This window comes from Scyliorhinus torazame, chromosome 26, assembly GCF_047496885.1.
Source record: "Scyliorhinus torazame isolate Kashiwa2021f chromosome 26, sScyTor2.1, whole genome shotgun sequence".
NCBI classification, from domain to species: domain Eukaryota; kingdom Metazoa; phylum Chordata; class Chondrichthyes; order Carcharhiniformes; family Scyliorhinidae; genus Scyliorhinus; species Scyliorhinus torazame.
Window position 1 is genome coordinate 33,499,896 of NC_092732.1, and position 20,000 is coordinate 33,519,895.

Sequence of the window (20,000 nt, forward strand, 5' to 3'; positions counted from 1 at the left end):
GTACATGCGCTTCCCATCCAAACTCAGTTGGATCATTTGCGGTCCTCCCCAAATCCTCGTCCCCTGTCGGAGTGCAAAAAGTTTCTTTTACTGGAGTGGAGCATGGAGGTGAAAGGGAGACTTGGGGTTTTTTGCCCACACTGGCCCTGAGCAAGGCTAAGGGCGGGGGGGGCGTTGCCTCCTGATCAACACCTCCTGGTGCTCGGATGTGGTATCCGAGCGTGCCGCTGCTCCCCAGACCTACACTACCTGACCGTGAAATGTCGCCGCTTCTGCCTCCCACGCGAATTCACCTCTGCACTCATCACACCAGCGCGGTAGCCTGGTGGGTAGCACAATTGCTTCACAGCTCCAGGGTCCCGGGTTCGATTCCCGGCTTGGGTCGCTGTCTGTGCGGAGTCTGCACGTCCTCCCCGTGTGTCTGCGTGGGTTTCCTCCGGGTGCTCCGGTTTCCTCCCACAGTCCAAAGATGTGCAGGTTAGGTGGATTGGCCGCGCTAAATTGCCCTTAGTGTCCAAAAATTGCCCTTAGTGTTGGGTGGGGGTTATGGGGATAGAGTGGAGGTGTGGACCTTGGGTAGGGGTGCTCTTTTCAAGAGCCGGTGCAGACTCGATGGGCCGAATGGCCTCCTTCTGCACTGTAAATTCTATGAAATACCCGATGAGTACATCCCACCCCAGGCGGGAGTGAAGAAAGTACTTGACGGACTACATTCCGCCATCAACAACCCAGAAACAAATCACCCCTGAAGCCCCGACAATCGCGGCCGGAGACTTCAACCAGGCCAACCTCAGGAAGGTCCGACCCAAACTCCGTCAACGACTGTGGCGGGGCCTACACGAGAACACAGGCGATAAAGCAAGGCCGGGCGGAATATCTGGGGCTGGAGCATCCCCACCCGATGATCTGAACAAGTCCTATGCCCGCTTTGAGCAGTCCGCCAATGCATCAGTGCCACCTGCCCCCAACCGCCCTGCACACACCCGTACCCACTATGACAGCCTCAGACTTAGGAGCTGCCTTCTTGAAAGTGAGTCCGCGGAAAGCGGCGGGCCCCCGGCAGAGTCCCCTGGGCGAGCACGGAGCCGGCGCAGACCAGCTGGCGAGCGCATTCGCAGATATCTTCACCACCTCACTCCCCCGCTCCGAGGTCCCCCACCTCCTTCAAGAAGACCACCACAATACCAGCACCGAAGAAGAACAAGGTAGCCTGCCTCAACGTCTACCGACGGTGGCCCCGACCTCTGTTATCGTGAAATGCTTCGAGCGGCTAGTCCATGAGACGGATCCCCGCCAGCCTCCCAGACGGTCTCGATCCACGGCCTATCGCCACAATCAGTCCACAGCAGACGCTATCTCACTGGCCCCACAATCAACACTCGGACACCCTCGACAACAAGGACACCGACGTGAGACTGCTGTTCAAAGGCTACGTCTCCGCCTTCAACACCATTATCCCGACAAGACTAATAACCAAACTCCGCAACCTTGGACTTGACCCCTCCCTGTGCAGCTCGAGCTCCTCACCAACAGACCGCAATCTGTCAGGATCGGCAACAACACCTCCTCCACAATAGTCCCCAACACCGGGGCCCCGCAAAGGATGTGCGCTCAGTCCTCTACTGTGCTCCCTGTACACACACGACTGTGTGGCAAGATTCAACTCCAACTCAATCTATAAATTTGCGGATGATACGACTGTGGTGGGCCGTATCTCAAACAACGACGAATCAGACTACAGGAGGGAGATCACTTGGTTGCATGGTGTAGCGAAGACAACCTCTCTCTAAATGTTGGAAAGACCAAGGAACTGATCATCGACTTCAGGAAGAGCAGCACGATACACACTCCCGTCTGCATCGATAGCTCCGAAGTGGAGATGGTCGATGGCTTTAAGTTCCTGGGGGTCACCATCACCAACAGTCTGTCCTGGTCCACTCACGTTGATGCAACGGTCAAGAAAGCCCAACAGCGTCTCTACTTCCTACGGAAGCTAAAGAAATTCGGCATGTCTGCATCGACTCTCACAAACTCCTACAGATGAGCGATAGAGAGCATCCTATCCGGCTGCATCACAGCCTGGTACGGCAAACTGCTCGGCCAGGACCGCAAGAAGCTGCAGAGTGTGGTGAACTCAGCCCAGCGCATCACACAAGCTCGCCACCCCCACATCGATTCGGTCTACACCTCCCGCTGCCTCAGGAAGGCAGACAGCATTGTCTGAGACCCCTCCCACCCAGGCATTGCCTTCTTCCAGACCCTTCCATCAGGCAGAAGGTGCAGACGTCTGAAGACCCACAGATCCAGACATAGGAACAGCTTCTACCCAACAGCTACCAGACTCCTCAACGACTCCCCCCTCGGACTGATCTGTTCCCTGTAAGAACACTATTCACGACGCCCTATGCTGCTCTTGCTCATGTATTTGCTTTGTTTGGCCCCTTGTTCCGCACTGTAACCAATCACTGTTTGTCGATGTACCATTTGTCAATGTTCTCTGTTGATTATTCTTTTGGCGACTCTGTACGTACTGTGTACGTTCCCTCGGCCGCAGAAAAATACTTTTCACTGTACTTCGGTACCTGTGACAATACATCAAATCAAACGCTCCCAGAAGAGCGGCTATCATCTTGACCAGGCCACTCAGCTGCCATCAACAGCAGGTGTGACCCACCCAGAGCAGGTCAGAGGCTGGGAATCCTGCGGAGAGAAACTCACCTCCTGAACCCCCCCCCCAAAGCCTGGCCACCATCGACAAGGACACAAGTCAGGAGTGCGATGGGAGACTCTCCACTCGCCTGGATGAGCGCGGCTCCCAACGACACGCGAGAAGCTCGACACCATCCAGGACAAAGCAGCCCCGCTCGATCGACCCGCTAACCGCCGACATTCACCCCCCCCTGACGCACAGCGACAGCCGTGTGCACCGCCTACAAGACGCACCGCGGCGACTCGCCTTCGACAGCACCTTCCACACCCGCCACCTCTACCATCTAGAAGGACGGGGGGGGGGGGCAGCAGACACACGGGGAACCCCCCCCCCCCACCTGCAAGTTCCCCCCTCCGAGCCGCTCGCCATCCCGACTCGGGAATATATCGGCCGTTCCTTCACTGTCGCTGGGGTCGGAATCCCGGAACACCCTCCCTAACAGCACGGTGGGTGTACCTACACCGCACGGGGACAGCAGCGGGCTCAAAATGGCGGCTCACCCACCCCCTTCTCGATGGACAATTAGGGATGGGCAATAAATGCTGACCTCGCCAGCGACGCTCGAGTCTTAAGAATGATTTTTCTTTTGCGCAAACCCCTCCCAAAGCGTTGGGATGGTGGAAGAGAATTCGAGGATCGCCTTACTTTAACGATACAGGGTTGAGGCTGATTCTTCATTTCCTTGTCTTCCAGAACCTTCACTGGTCCTCCCTCAACAAGGCTTCCTCCAAGAAAAACCTGAGGGGTTGGGGGGGGAATTGAAAAAGTTAATCCGCAAAGAGATGGGTTTTCACCAAGTCATGAAACACAAAGACATTATGAAGGTCTGAAAATGTTCAAGGAGCTCCAATGCTCTTCCTCCTCACCCCCATCTTCATCCGCCATAACCCACAGCTCATCTAACACTCTACTGCCCCGTAACTCCCAACGCTTAACGAGTCCTCCTCCACATCGCTCATCGATCGCACCGTCCAACATTCACTCAAGTTCAACAACACTACATTTCCAATTGCCTCTTTTCTCAGTTTCCCTCCCTATCTCTGTAACCTCCGCCAGGCCCTACACCCCCTCCCCTATCTCTGTAACATCCGCCAGCCCCTACACCCCCTCCCTATCTCTGTAACCTCCTCCAGCCCCTACACCCCCTCCCTATCTCTGTAACCTCCTCCAGCCCCTACACCCCGTCCCTATCTCTGTAACCTCCTCCAGTCCCTACACCCCCTCCCTATCTCTGTAACCTCCTCCAGCCCCTACACCCCGTCCCTATCTCTGTAACCTCCTCCAGCCCCTACACCCCCTCCCTATCTCTGTAACCCCCTCCAGCCCCGACACACCCTCCCTATCTCTGTAACCTCCTCCTGCCCCCGACACCCCCTCCCTATCTCTGTAACCTCCTCTAGCTCCCTACACCCCCTCCCTATCTCTGCAACCTCCTCCAACCCCTCCACCCCCTCCCTGTCTCTGTAACCTCCTCCAACACCTACACGCCCTCCCTATCTCTGTAACCTCCTCCAACCCTACACCTCCTCCCTATCTCTGTAACCACCTCCAACCCCTACACCCCCTCGCTGTCTCTGTAACCTCCTCCAACACCTACACGCCCTCCCTATCTCTGTAACCTCCTCCAGTCCCTACACCCCCTCCCTATCTCTGTAACCTCCTCCAGCCCCTACACCCCGTCCCTATCTCTGTAACCTCCTCCAGCCCCTACACCTCCTCCCTATCTCTGTAACCTCCTCCAGCCCCTACACCCCCTCCCTATCTCTGTAACCTCCTCCAGTCCCTACACCCCCTCCCTATCTCTGTAACCTCCTCCAGCCCCTACACCCCCTCCCTATCTCTGTAACCTCCTCCAGCCCCTACACCCCCTCCCTATCTCTGTAACCTCCTCCAGCCCCTACACCCCCTCCCTATCTCTGTAACCTCCTCCAGCCCCTACACCCCCCTCCCTATCTCTGTAACCTCCTCCAGCCCCTACACCCCCCTCCCTATCTCTGTAACCTCCTCCAGCCCCATCACCCCCCTCCCTATCTCTGTAACCTCCTCCAGCCCCAACACCCCCTCCCTATCTCTGTAACCTCCTCCAGCCCCTACACCCCCCTCCCTATCTCTGTAACCTCCTCCAGCCCCGACACCCCCTCCCTATCTCTGTAACCTCCTCCAGCCCCTACACCCCCTCCCTGGTGCAGGCGGGAGGGTTTCAGATTTTTGGATAACTGGGGCTCTTTCTGGGGAAGGTGGCGCCTCTACAGACAGGATGGTCTACATCTGAACCTGAGGGGCACAAATATCCTGGGGGGGAGATTTGTTAGTGCTCTTTGGGGGGGTTTAAACTAATGCAGCAGGGGCATGGGAACCTGGATTGTAGTTTTAGGGTAAGGGAGAATGAGAGTATAGAGGTCAGGAGCACAGATTTGACGTCGCAGGAGGGGGCCAGCGTTCAGGTAGGTGGTTTGAAGTGTGTCTACTTCAATGCCAGGAGTATACGAAACAAGGTAGGGGAACTGGCAGCGTGGGTTGGTACCTGGGACTTCGATGTTGTGGCCATTTCGGAGACATGGATAGAGCAGGGACAGGAATGGATGTTGCAGGTTCCGGGGTTTAGGTGTTTTAGTAAGCTCAGAGAAGGAGGCAAAAGAGGGGGAGGTGTGGCGCTGCTAGTCAAGAGCAGTATTACGGTGGCGGAGAGGATGCTAGATGGGGACTCTTCCGAGGTAGTATTGGCTGAAGTTAGAAACAGGAAAGGAGAGGTCACCCTGTTGGGAGTTTTTTATAGGCCTCCTAATAGTTCCAGGGATGTAGAGGAAAGGATGGCGAAGATGATTCTGGATATGAGCGAAAGTAACAGGGTAGTTATTATGGGAGACTTTAACTTTCCAAATATTGACTGGAAAAGATATAGTTCGAGTACAATAGATGGGTCGTTTTTTGTACAGTGTGTGCAGGAGGGTTTCCTGAAACAATATGTTGACAGGCCAACAAGAGGCGAGGCCACGTTGGATTTGGTTTTGGGTAATGAACCAGGCCAGGTGTTGGATTTGGAGGTAGGAGAGCACTTTGGGGACAGTGACCACAATTCGGTGACGTTTACGTTAATGATGGAAAGGGATAAGTATACACCGCAGGGCAAGAGTTATAGCTGGGGGAAGGGCAATTATGATGCCATTAGACGTGACTTGGGGGGGATAAGGTGGAGAAGTAGGCTGCAAGTGTTGGGCACACTGGATAAGTGGGGCTTGTTCAAGGATCAGCTACTGCGTGTTCTTGATAAGTATGTACCGGTCAGACAGGGAGGAAGGCGTCGAGCGAGGGAACCGTGGTTTACCAAGGAAGTGGAATCTCTTGTTAAGAGGAAGAAGAAGGCCTATGTGAAGATGAAGTGTGAAGTTTCGGTTGGGGCGATGGATAGTTACAAGGTAGCGAGGAAGGATCTAAAGAGAGAGCTAAGACGAGCAAGGAGGGGACATGAGAAGTATTTGGCAGGAAGGATCAAGGAAAACCCAAAAGCTTTCTATAGGTATGTCAGGAATAAGCGAATGACTAGGGAAAGAGTAGGACCAGTCAAGGACAGGGATGGGAAATTGTGTGTGGAGTCTGAAGAGATAGGCGAGATACTAAATGAATATTTTTCGTCAGTATTCACTCAGGAAAAAGATAATGTTGTGGAGGAGAATGCTGAGCCCCAGGCTAATAGAATAGATGGCATTGAGGTACGTAGGGAAGAGGTGTTGGCAATTCTGGACAGGCTGAAAATAGATAAGTCCCCGGGACCTGATGGGATTTATCCTAGGATTCTATGGGAGGCCAGGGAAGAGATTGCTGGACCTTTGGCTTTGATTTTTATGTCATCATTGGCTACAGGAATAGTGCCAGAGGACTGGAGGACAGCAAATGTGGTCCCTTTGTTCAAAAAGGGGAGCAGAGACAACCCCGGCAACTATAGACCGGTGAGCCTCACGTCTGTAGTGGGTAAAGTCTTGGAGGGGATTATAAGGGACAAGATTTATAATCATCTAGATAGGAATAATATGATCAGGGATAGTCAGCATGGCTTTGTGAAGGGTAGGTCATGCCTCACAAACCTTATTGAGTTCTTTGAGAAGGTGACTGAACAGGTAGACGAGGGTAGAGCAGTTGATGTGGTGTATATGGATTTCAGCAAAGCGTTTGATAAGGTTCCCCACGGTAGGCTATTGCAAAAAATACGGAGGCTGGGGATTGAGGGTGATTTAGAGATGTGGATCAGAAATTGGCTAGCTGAAAGAAGACAGAGGGTGGTGGTTGATGGGAAATGTTCAGAATGGAGTACAGTCACAAGTGGAGTACCACAAGGATCTGTTCTGGGGCCGTTGCTGTTTGTCATTTTTATCAATGACCTAGAGGAAGGCGCAGAAGGGTGGGTGAGTAAATTTGCAGACGATACTAAAGTCGGTGGTGTTGTCGATAGTGTGGAAGGATGTAGCAGGTTACAGAGGGATATAGATAAGCTGCAGAGCTGGGCTGAGAGGTGGCAAATGGAGTTGAATGTAGAGAAGTGTGAGGTGATTCACTTTGGAAGGAATAACAGGAATGCGGAATATTTGGCTAATGGTAAAGTTCTTGAAAGTGTGGCTGAGCAGAGGGATCTAGGTGTCCATGTACATAGATCCCTGAAAGTTGCCACCCAGGTTGATAGGGTTGTGAAGAAGGCCTATGGAGTGTTGGCCTTTATTGGTAGAGGGATTGAGTTCCGGAGTCGGGAGGTCATGTTGCAGCTGTACAGAACTCTGGTCCGGCCGCATTTGGAGTATTGCGTACAGTTCTGGTCACCGCATTATAGGAAGGACGTGGAGGCTTTGGAGCGGGTGCAGAGGAGATTTACCAGGATGTTGCCTGGTATGGAGGGAAAATCTTATGAGGAAAGGCTGACGGACTTGAGGTTGTTTTCGTTGGAGAGAAGAAGGTTAAGAGGAGACTTAATAGAGGCATACAAAATGATCAGGGGGTTGGATAGGGTGGACAGTGAGAGCCTTCTCCCGCGGATGGATATGGCTGGCACGAGGGGACATAACTTTAAACTGAGGGGTAATAGATATAGGACAGAGGTCAGAGGTAGGTTCTTTACGCAAAGAGTAGTGAGGCCGTGGAATGCCCTACCTGCAACAGTAGTGAACTCGCCAACATTGAGGGCATTTAAAAGTTTATTGGATAAACATATGGATGATAATGGCATAGTGTAGGTTAGATGGCTTTTGTTTCGGTGCAACATCGTGGGCCGAAGGGCCTGTACTGCGCTGTATTGTTCTATGTTCTATGTTCTATGTTCTATCTCTGTAACCTCCTCCAGCCCCTACAACCCCCTCCCTATCTCTGTAACCTCCTCCAGTCCCTACACCCCCTCCCTATCTCTGTAACCTCCTCCAGCCCCTACAACCCTCCCTATGTCTGTAACCTCCTCCAGCCCCTACACCCCCTCCCTATCTCTGTAACCTCCTCCAGCCCCTACACCCCCTCCCTATCTCTGTAATCTCCTCCAACCCCTACAATCCCCTCCCTATCTCTGTAACCTCCTCCAGCCCCTACACCCCTTCCCTATCTCTGTAACCTTCTCCAGCCCCTACAACCCCCTCCCTATCTCTGTAACCTCCTCCAGCCCCTACACCCCTCCCTATCTCTGTAACCTCCTCCACCCCCTACACCCCCTCCCTATCTCTGTAACCTCCTCCAGCCCCCTCCCTATCTCTGTAGCCTCCTCCATTCCCCACACCCCCTCCCTATCTCTGTAACCTCCTCCAGCCCCTACACACCCCTCCCTATCTCTGTAACCTCCTCCAGCCCCTACACCCCCTCCCTATCTCTGTAACCTCCTCCAGCCCCTACAACCCCCTCCCTATCTCTGTAGCCTCCTCCAGTCCCTACACCCCCTCCCTATCTCTGGAACCTCCTCCAGTCCCTTCCTATCTCTGTAACCCCCGCCAGCCCCTACACCCCCTCCCTATCTCTGTAACCTCCTCCAGCCCCTACACCCCCCTCCCTATCTCTGTAACCTCCTCCAGCCCCTACACCCCCTCTCTATCTCTGTAACCTCCTCCAGCCCCTACACCCCCTCCCTATCTCTGTAACCTCCTCCAGCCCCTACACCCCCTCCCTATCTCTGTAACCTCCTCCAGCCCCTACACCCCCTACCTATCCCTGTAACCTCCTCCAGCCCCTACAACACTCCCTATGTCCGTAACCTCCCCCAGCCCCTACTCCCCCTCCCTATCTCTGTAACCTCCTCCAGCCCCTACACCCCCTCCCTATCTCTGTAACCCCCTCCAGCCCCTACGCCCCCTCCCTATCTCTGTAACCTCCTCCAGCCCCTACACCCCCTCCCTACCTCTGTAACCCCCTCCAGCTCCTACACCCCCTCCCTATCTCTGTAACCTCCTCCAGCCCCTACACCCCCTCCCTATCCCTGTAACCTTCTCCAGCTCCCTACAACCCCTCCCTATCTCTGTAACCTCCTCCAGCCCCTACACCCCCTCCCTATCTCTGTAACCTCCTCCAGCCCCTACACCCCCTCCCTATCTCTGTAACCTCCTCCAGCCCCTACACCCCTCCCTATCTCTGTAACCTCCTCCAGCCCCTACACCCCCTCCCTATCTCTGTAACCTCCTCCAGCCCCTACACCCCCTCCCTATCTCTGTAACCTCCTCCAGCCCCCACACCCCCCTCCCTATCTCTGTAACCTCCTCCAGCTCCCTATAACCCTCCGAGATCTCTGCGCTCCTCCAATCCCGGCCTCTCGAGCATCCCCCCCGATTCCCATCGCTCCGCTATTGGCGGCCGTGCCTTCAGCTGCCTGGGGGCACCCTCTCTCTCTCCCTCCTCTCTCTCTCCCTTTCTCCTCCCCCTCACTCTCTCTCTCTCTCTCTCTGCCCCACTCTCTCTCCCCCCCCTCTCCCCACCTCTCACCCCTTCCCCCACCTCTCTCTCTCCCTCTCTCTCTCCCCCCCTCTCTATACCCTTCCTCTTTCCCCCTCTCTCACTCTCTCCCCTACTCTCTCTCCCCTCTCTCTGTCTCCCTCTCTCTCTCTGTCTCTCTCTACCCTCCCTCTCTCTCCCCTCCGTCTCCCTCCCCTCCTTCTCTCTACACTCCCTCTGTCTCCCCCTCTCTCCCCATCTCTCTACCCTCCCTCTCTCCCTCTCTCTCCCCCTCACTCTCTCTCCCCTCTCTCTGTCTCCCTCTCTCTCTCCATCTCTCTCTCTCTACCCTCCCTCTCTCTCCCCTCCCTCTCCCTCCCCTCCTTCTCTCTACACTCCCTCTGTCTCCCCCTCTCTGCCAATCTCTCTACCCTCCCTCTCTCCCTCTCTCTCCCCCTCATTCTCTCCCCCTCTCTCTCGCCCCCTCTCTTCCCCTCTCCCCTCACTCTCTCTCTCTCTCTCTCTGTCCCCCCTGTCTCTCCCTTCTCTGTCTCTCTCTCGCTCACTCCCTCACTCTCTCCCCTCTCTGTCTCTCTCTCCCCCCCCCCCCCCCCCCAACTGGGCTGGGCTGTCTGTCTGCTTTTTACTTTCGTTTTAGGCTGTTTGCTGCAGGGTGTGTTTTAGTTTCGTTTTCAGAGCTGGATAGCTGCAGTCACAGCCAGAAGGTGTATTAGAGTCTCTCTCTCTGTAATCTAAAAACTGTAAATCGATCCTTTGGTGATTTAAAACCAATAACTGCTCTCAGTCGTGACTTTAACCTGATGTGCTTCTGGTAAAAGGTGTTTTAAGTCTTATGGATGTTAAAAGGAAAGCTTAAAGGTTTACTTAGTGTTGTAGTCTTTGGGGGTTGTATTTGAATTGATGGTTGCTAAGATGTTCACTGTATGTTTTAAAAAGGTTAACTTGAGTTCATAGAATAAACATTGTTTTGCTTTAAAAAATACTTTTCCATTTCTGCTGTCCCACACCTGTCGAGTGGGCCGTGTGCTCCCCATACCACAATCTAGTAAAAGTTGTGGGTCAGGTGAACTCCACGATACACTTTGGGGTTCTCTAAATCCTGGCCCATAACAGGTACATCCTGTGAAAATGACGGTTCACCCGAGATTTCTGTTTGTTTATCCAGTGCCTCCCTATTTTTATAAAAGGTATTTTTTTAAGCGGGTTAATGCGGTGATGTCTGGGTGGGTGTGGTCGGGTAAAACCCCGCACGAGTGAGGAACGTGTGACTGGAGCGGGGCTGAGGGGGTGGGGGGAGGGCTGGCCCTGCCGAATTTTAGTAACTACTACTGTGCGAGAGTGCCTTTAAGAACTGGATGTTTAAGCAATGTACCTTTAAGAAAACAGTGATGTCATAGAGTAGGTGGAGCTCAGCTCAGTTCAGCCATTTTGGAGTTTCAGTTTTGAAAAGCAACTTGTGTGTGTCTGTGTTTTGCAGTGAGCTGGATCTCTGCCATAAAAGACCATCTCTGGATCATTTGGGTGATTTAAACTTATGATAGTGAAGCCTTTAACCTGATGTGATTCTGTTTAAAGGTGTTAAGTCTCTTGGAAGTTTGAAGGAACATTTTGAGGAATTATTTACTGTTGCAATATTTTCGGAGTTATCTTTGAAGTAAGGGGTGTTAAGAGATCCAATGTTTATTTAAGATGTTAAGTTGAGTTCATGGAATAAACATTGTTTTGTGTTTAAAAACCCACGTGTCCATAATTGTAATCCCACACCTGGGGAACAAGCCGTGTGCTCGGAAAAGCAACAATAGCATTAAAGGGAGAGGTCGGTTGAACTCCATGATACATTTTGGGGTTCTGAAAACGCCTCGCCCATAACAATTGGGGGCTCGAGGGGGATAAAAGTCTATCTATTGGATTAGCTTTTGTGAACTTAAAGACAGTGAAGGATTGTTGCTTTTCCGGTGTGGTATTTTAGTTTAAGTGGGGAGTGTGTTGTGGACAATGGCTCTTTCAGAGGCTCAGAAGTTTTTGGGGGTGGAGAATGTCACACGAAGTACTTTACGGACAGAAACGAAAAGCAGACTGTTAGATTTGGCAAGAACATTGCAGTTAACATTACCTGACAAAATGCGAAAAGGTGAGGTAATTATGGCGGTGGTTAAGCATTTAATGTTGCCTGAGATAGAGTTTGACTCATTGGAAATGGCAAAAATTCAGTTACAAATTAAACAAATGGAACATCAGAAAGAATTAAAGCGGCTGGCATATGAGAGTGAGAGAGAGGAAAAAGAAAGAGAAAGAGAGAGAGAGGAAAAAGAAAAGGAGAGAGAGAGAGGAAAAAGAAAAGGAGAGAGAAGAAAGGAGAAAAGAAAGAATAGCCCTAGCAGAACAAAAAGAAAGAGAAAGGGAGATACAGATCAGGGAAAAAGATAAAGAGAGGGAGTTTGAACTTCAGAAAATGGCCATGAAACATGACAGTCAGTTAAAATTGGCAGGCGTAAAGGGAAACGTGCAGTTGGATGATAGTGATGAGGATAGTGAGAAAGAGCGTCATAGTAGAAGGCTTGGTGGGAATCTATTTAAATATGTCCAAGCATTGCCAAGGTTTGACGAGAAGGAAGTGGAAAGGAAGTGGAAGCCTTTTTCATTTCATTTGAGAAGATAGCTAAACAAATGAAATGGCCACAGGACATGTGGGTGTTACTGATTCAAACAAAACTGGTAGGTAGAGCGAGTGAAGTGTTTGCATCACTACCGGAGGAGGTATCTGGAACGTATGAGGAGGTGAAGAAATCCATCTTAAGTGCATATGAGACTACTAGTGCCTGAAGCTTACAGGCAAAGGTTTAGAAATTTAAGGAAAGAATTTGGTCAAACATACGTGGAGTTTGAAAGGCTCAAACAGAGTAATTTTGATAGGTGGATAAGGGATTTGAAAATAGATGCTCTCAGAGAAATTATACTTTTGGAGGAGTTTAAAAATTCAATTCCTGATGTAGTGAGAACTCATGTGGAAGAACAGAGGGTTAAAACTGCGAGATTGGCAGCAGAAATGGCAGATGATTATGAATTAGTTGATAAATCAAAGATTGGTTTCCGACATCAGTTTCAGCCGGTGAGGGATAGAAACTGGGGACATGAGAAATACTCAAGTGGTAAAGGTAAAGGTGATCTGATGGGAGATAATAAAGAGAGTGTACCTTAGATTAAAAAATAAATCCAGGAGGGTGGAAAAGAAATGAAAAGTTTCAGATGTTTTCACTGTAATAAACTAGGCCATGTAAAGTCACAGTGTTGGTGGTTGAAGAAAAGCACTGGAAGGCTGATGTGGTAAAACAGGATACGACAGTGGGGTTTGTTAGAGTGGTAAAGGAAAGCCCAAGGGAAGCGAAGGAGGTGCAAACGATTGTACAGCCTGTTCAAGAAGTAATTGTTAAGAAGGTGCCAGATGTCTTTAAAGAATTTACTTGTGTGGGTAAAGTTAACTCATGTGTATCAGGAGGAGCAGGTAAAGAAGTCACAATTTTAAGAGATACAGGGGCTAGTCAATCTTTAATGGTAAGAGTTAAGGAATTATGTAGTTTGGGAAGAATGTTGCCAGAAAAGGTGGTGATATGTGGAATTCAGGGTGAGAGGAGTAGCGTTCCATTATATAAGGTAAGGTTGGAAAGTCCAGTGAAGAGTGGTGATGTGGTAGTAGGAGTAATAGATAAACTATCTTGTCCAGGAATACAGTTTATCTTGGGTAATGATATAACTGGATCGCAGGTGGGAGTGATGCCTACTGTGGTTGATAAGTCAGTAGAAAATCAATCAACTGAAGTGTTGAAATTTGTTAATGCTCTTCGGGAGGGTTTAATCTAGTTCAGCAGGGGCTTGGGAACCTGAATTGTAGCTCCAGTATACAGGAGGTTGAGAGTCGTGAGGTCATGAGTAAGGTTTCAAAGTTGCAGGAGTGTACCGGCAGGCAGGAAGGTGGTTTAAAGTGTGTCTTCTTCAATGCCAGGAGCATCCGGAATAAGGTGGGTGAACTTGCGGCATGGGTTGGTACCTGGGACTTCGATGTTGTGGCCATTTCGGAGACACGGATAGAGCAGGGACAGGAATGGTGCCGGGGTTTAGATATTTCAGTAAGATCAGGGAAGGTGGTAAAAGAGGGGGAGGGGTGGCATTGTTAGTCAAGGACAGTATTACGGTGGCAGAAAGGACGTTTGATGAGGACTCGTCTACTGAGGTAGTATGGGCTGAGGTTAGAAACAGGAAAGGAGAGGTCACCCTGTTAGGGGTTTTCTATAGGCCTCCGAAAAGTTCCAGAGATGTAGAAGAAAGGATTGCAAAGATGATTCTGGATAGGAGCGAAAGCAACAGGGTAGTTGTTATGGGGGACTTTAACTTTCCAAATATTGATTGGAAACGCTAGAGTTCGAGTACTTTAGATGGATCTGTTTTTGTCCAATGTGTGCAGGAGGGTTTCCTGACACAGTATGTAGATAGGCCAATGAGAGGCGAGGCCATATTGGATTTGGTACTGGGTAATGAACCAGGACAGGTGTTAGAATTGGAGGTAGGTGAGCACTTTGGTGATAGTGACCACAATTCGATTATGTTTACTTTAGTGATGGAAAGGGATAGGTATATACCGCAGGGCAAGAGTTATATCTGGGGGAGAGGCAATTATGATGCGATGAGGCAAGACTTAGGATGCATCGGATGGAGAGGAAAACTGCAGGGGATGGGCACAATGGAAATGTGGAGCTTGTTCAAGGAACAGCTACTGCGTGTCCTTGATAAGTATGTACCTGTCAGGCAGGGAGGAAGTGGTCGAGCAAGGGAACCGTGGTTTACTAAAGCAGCCAAAACACTTGTCAAGAGGAAGAAGGAGGCTTATGTAAAGATGAGACATGAAGGTTCAGTTAGGGCGCTCGAGAGTTACACGTTAGCTAGGAAGGACCTAAAGAGAGAGCTAAGAAGAGCCAGGAGGGGACATGAGAAGTCATTGGCAGGTAGGATCAAGGATAACCCTAAAGCTTTCTATAGATATGTCAGGAATAAACAAATGACTATGGTAAAAGTAGGGCCAGTCAAGGATAGTAGTGGGAAGTTGTGCGTGGAGTCCGAGGAGATAGGAGAGGTGCTAAATGCATATTTTTCGTCAGTATTCACACAGGAAAAAGACAATGTTGTCGAAGAGAATACTGAGATTCAGGCTACAAGACTATAAGGGCTTGAGGTTCATAGGGAGGAGGTGTTAGCAATTCTGGAAAGTATGAAAATAGTTAAGTCCCCTGGCCGGATGGGATTTATCCTAGGATTCTCTGGGAAGCTAGGGAGGAGATTGCTGAGCCTTTGGCTTTGATCTTTAAGTCATCTTTGTCTACAGGAATAGTGCCAGAAGACTGGAAGATAGCAAATATTGTCCCCTTGTTCAAGAAGGGGAGTAGAGACAACCACAGTAACTATAGACCAGTGAGCCTTACTTCTGTTGTGGGCAAAACCTTGGAAAGGATTATAAGAGATAGGATGTATAATCATCTGGAAAGGAATAGAGATAGTCAACACGGTTTTGTGAAGGGTAGGTCGTGCCTCACAAACCTTATTGAGTTCTTTGAGAAGGTGACTGAACAGGTAGACCAGGGTAGAGCAGTTGATGTGGTGTATATGGATTTCAGCAAAGCGTTTGATAAGGTTCCCCACGGTAGGCTATTGCAGAAAATACGGAGGCTGGGGATTGAGGGTGATTTAGAGATGTGGATCAGAAATTGGCTAGCTGAAAGAAGACAGAGGGTGGTGGTTGATGGGAAATGTTCAGAATGGAGTTCAGTCACAAGTGGAGTACCACAAGGATCTGTTCTGGGGCCGTTGCTGTTTGTCATTTTTATAAATGACCTAGAGGAGGGCGCTGAAGGGTGGGTGAGTAAATTTGCAGATGATACTAAAGTCGGTGGTGTTGTCGATAGTGTGGAAGGATGTAGCAGGTTACAGAGGGATATAGATAAGCTGTAGAGCTGGGCTGAGAAGCGGCAAATGGAGTTTAATGTAGAGAAGTGTGAGGTGATTCACTTTGGAAGGAATAACAGGAATGCGGAATATTTGGCTAATGGTAAAGTTCTTGAAAGTGTGGATGAGCAGAGGGATCTAGGTGTCCATGTACATAGATCCCTGAAAGTTGCCACCCAGGTTGATAGGGTTGTGAAGAAGGCCTATGGAGTGTTGGCCTTTATTGGTAGAGGGATTGAGTTCCGGAGTCAGGAGGTCATGTTGTAGCTGTACAGAACTCTGGTCCGGCCGCATTTGGAGTATTGCGTACAGTTCTGGTCACCGCGTTATAGGAAGGACGTGGAGGCTTTGGAGCGGGTGCAGAGGAGATTTACCAGGATGTTGCCTGGTATGGAGGGAAAATCTTATGAGGAAAGGCTGATGGACTTGAGGTTGTTTTCGTTGGAGAGAAGAAGGTTAAGAGGAGACTTAATATAGGCATACAAAATGATCAGGGGGTTGGATAGGGTGGACAGTGAGAGCCTTCTCCCGCGGATGGAAATGGCTGGCACGAGGGGACATAGCTTTAAACTGAGGGGTAATAGATATAGGACAGAGGTCAGAGGTAGGTTCTTTACGCAAAGAGTAGTGAGGCCGTGGAATGCCCTACCTGCTACAGTAGTGAACTCACCAACATTGAGGGCATTTAAAAGTTTATTGGATAAACATATGGATGATAATGGCATAGTGTAGGTTAGATGGCTTTTGTTTCGGTGCAACATCGTGGGCTGAAGGGTCTGTACTGCGCTGTATTGTTTATGTTCTATGTTCTAAATGGAGTTTAATGCAGAAAAGTGTGAGGTGATTCATTTTGGAAGGAATAACAGGAAGACAGAGTACTGGGCTAATGGTAAGATTCTTGGCAGTGTGGATGAGCAGAGAGATCTCGGTGTCCATGTACATAGATCCCTGAAAGTTGCCACTCAGGTTGAGAGGGTTGTTAAGAAGGCGTACTGTGTGTTAGCTTTTATTGGTAGAGGGATTGAGTTTCGGAGCCATGAGGTCATGTTGCAGCTGTACAAAACTCTGGTGCAGCCACATTTGGAGTATTGCGTGCAATTCTGGTCGCCGCATTATAGGAAGGATGTGGAAGCATTGGAAAGGGTGCAGAGGAGATTTACCTGAATGTTGCCTGGTATGGAGGGAAGATCTTATGAGGGAAGGCTGAGGGACTTGAGGCTGTTTTTGTTAGAGAGAAGAAGGTTAAGAGGTGACTTAATTGAGGCATACAAGATGATCAGAGGATTGGATAGGGTGGACAGTGAGAGCTTTTTTCCTCGGATGGTGATGCCTAGCACGAGGGGACATAGCTTTAAATTGAGGAGAGATAGATATAAGACAGATGTCAGAGGTAGGTTCTTTACTCAGAGAGTAGTAAGGGCATGGAATGCCCTGCCTGCAACAGTAGTGGACTCGCCAACACTAAGGGCATTCAAATGGTCATTGGATAGACATATGGACGATAAGGGAATAGTGTAGATGGGTTTTAGAGTGGTTTCACAGGTCGACGCAACATCGAGGGCCGAAGGGCCTGTACTGCGCTGTAATGTTCTATGTTCTATGGATTATGTGTCAAATTTTAGGGAACGATTAAATAGAGCAGGTGAATTGTCTAGGCAACATTTGAAAGTTGCACAAAATGTGATGAAATGGGTAGCGGACAAGATATCCAAAGTTCGTAATTTTGCCAGTGGAGATAAAGTTTTAGTGTTGTTACCAGTGGTAGGTGAACCTTTAAAAGCTAGGTTTTGTGGACCTTATCAGACTGAAAGGAAATTAAGTGAGGTGAATTATGTGGTAAAAACACCAGATAGAAGGAAAACTCACCGAGTGTGACATGTGAATATGCTTAAAAGGTACTTTGAAAGGGAAGGAGAGAAAAAGGAGGTTTTAATGATTCTAACTCAAAGTGACAAACCAAATCCAGATGACTGTGAATTTGACATACTTCAAATTAAATTGGAAAATGAGGATGTTCTTAAAAATTGGGATGAATTGTTAAGTTACCTTCCAGAGGAAAAACGAACTGACCTGAAAGAGTTATTGATATCACATGGGCAAGTTTGTGGAGATAAATTGGGAAGTACTAAAATGGCTCTACATGATGTAGATGTGGGAAATGCTGTTCCTATCAAACAACATCCATATAGACTTAACCCTTTAAAATTGGCACAGGTTAACAAAGAGATTGAGAGTAGCTGAAAAATGGCATAATTGAAGTGGGTTGCAGCCAATGGAGCTCACCCATAGTGATGGTGCCTAAACCAGACGGTACCCAAAGGTTGTGTGTGGACTATCGAAAGGTGAATGCAGTTACAAGAACGGACTTTTATTTTCCCACCATTGAGGGATTGCATTGAGCAATAGGGACAATCTGCTTTTATTATCAACTTCCGGACATGGAAAGAACATTTAAAACATCGTATGGAGTTCTTCGATCGACTTCAGGTGGCGGGTTTGGTGATGAACCTAGCCGAAAGTGAGTTTGGAGAAGCCTGAATCACTTTCCTTGCGGAGTTTCCGTTATCCTCAAGATGAAGGGAAATAATGCGATTTCTTAGCATGAGTGGATTTGATCGAACAGTTGTGCAAAAGCTTTGTGGCGGGATTACTCCACTGATGGAATTTCTGGAAACGTAAAAAATTTCAATGGACAGCGGACTTTCAACAGGCATTTGACTGCCTGAAAGCTGTGATCACCAATGCTCCTGTATTGGAGAATTGCAAGGGACTCTGTGGTCAGATTGAACTAAAGTATCTGATTCTAAAGAGAAATGCTGAGGAGGAGAGGAATGGATGGATCGTGCAGAGACTTTGTTCAAAGAGACTGTCAATCGAGAAGGATTTCAGTTGGAGGAAGAAGAACAAAGAAAAATGGATTATATTATTATGCCTGTTTGCGTGTGTTTTTTTTTTGTGAAACGTAAAAGTAATTTTATTGTGTGCATTTCTTAATTGATGGTACAAAGGTGAAAAATGAAACCATCTTGAAGTTGATGGGTTTTTTTTCTTGGGGGAGGTGTCATGCGAGAGTGTCTTTAAGAACTGGATGTTTAAGCAATGTACCTTTCAGAAAACAGTGATGTCAGAGAGTGGGTGGGGCTGAGCTCAGGTCAGCCATTTTGGAAGTTTCAGCTTGGAAAGGCAGCTTGTGTGTGTCTGTGTGTTTCCAGAGAGCTGCAGTTTTGGCAGTTTAGTTTTGCAGTGAGAAAAAGAGCTTGGATGGTGTCTGTGTTTTGCAGTGAGCTGGATCTCTGCCATAAAAGACTATCTCTGGATCATTTGGGTGATTTAAACTCATAATAGTAAAGTCTTTAACCTGATGTGATTTTGTTTAAAGGTGTTTAGTCTCTTGGAAGTTTGAAGGAACATTTTAAGGAATTATTTACTGTTGCAATATTTTCTGAGTTATCTTTGAAGTAAGGGGTGTTAAGAGATCCAATGTTTATTTAAGATGTTAAGTTGAGTTCATGGAATAAACATTGTTTTGTGTTTAAAAACCCACGTGTCCATAATTGTAATCCCACACCTGGGGAACAAGCCGTGTGCTCGGAAAAGCAACAAATATATTAAAGGGAGAGGTTGGTTGAACTCCATGATACATTTTGGGGTTCTGAAAAAGCCTCGCCCATAACATCAGGAAGTGGGTCGTGAGGGGGGGGGAGGGGGTCGGTGTGGGAGCGGGTAGAGGCGGCGTCATGTAAGGGCACGGGTTTGGGGGCACTGGTAACGGCACCTCTGCCGTTCTCGCCGGCTCGGTACTCCGTAAGCACGGTGGCGGTGGCGGCCTTGAGTGTGTGGGGGCAGTGGTGGAGGCACATGGGGGAGTCGGTGCGGGCTCCAGTTTGCGACATTCACCGGTTTGTCCCGGGGAGGCTGGGTGGGCTGGTTTAGCACAGGGATAAAGCGCTGGCTTTGAAAGCAGGCCAGCAGCACGGTTCGATTCCCGTACCGGCCTCCCCGAACAGGCGCCGGAATATGGCGACGAGGGGCTTTTCACAGTAACTTCACTTGAAGCCCACTTGTGCCAATGAGCAATATTCATGGGGGTTTTGGAAGTGGCAGCAAGCTGGGATTGAGCAGAGAAGGGACCTGTCCATTGACGGCAGCTTTCTGTGCTTGGAGGACCTGGTGGACTTTGAGCTGCCCGGTGGGAATGGGTTTCGCTACCCGCAGGTGAGGGACTTTGTATGGAGGCAGGTCTCGACCTTGCCGCTCCTACCACCCCAGGGCATTCGGGGTAAGGTCATCTCGAAAACGGGAGTGGGGGCAGGAAAGGTCTCAGAGATTTATAAAGAGCTCATGGAATGGGAGGGAACCCAGATAGGGGAGGTAGAGACGGGTAAATGGGAAG

General features: G+C 49.3%; 1 protein-coding gene across 3 annotated transcripts in view; it reads right to left on the reverse strand.

Annotated features, from left to right (window-relative positions):
* selenbp1 (selenium binding protein 1) overlaps positions 1-20,000 on the reverse strand; it is a 61,122-nt gene that overhangs the window by 8,067 nt on the left and 33,055 nt on the right. Inside the window, exons 10-11 of one of the 3 annotated variants that reach the window (XM_072490596.1) lie at positions 3,356-3,448; positions 1-63 (exon numbers count right to left, since the gene is read on the reverse strand). In XM_072490596.1, the coding sequence (XP_072346697.1) occupies positions 1-63; positions 3,356-3,448 (156 nt within the window). The remainder of the gene's footprint in view (positions 64-3,355; positions 3,449-20,000) is intronic. The other 2 variants (XM_072490594.1, XM_072490597.1) reach the window with 2 other exon arrangements.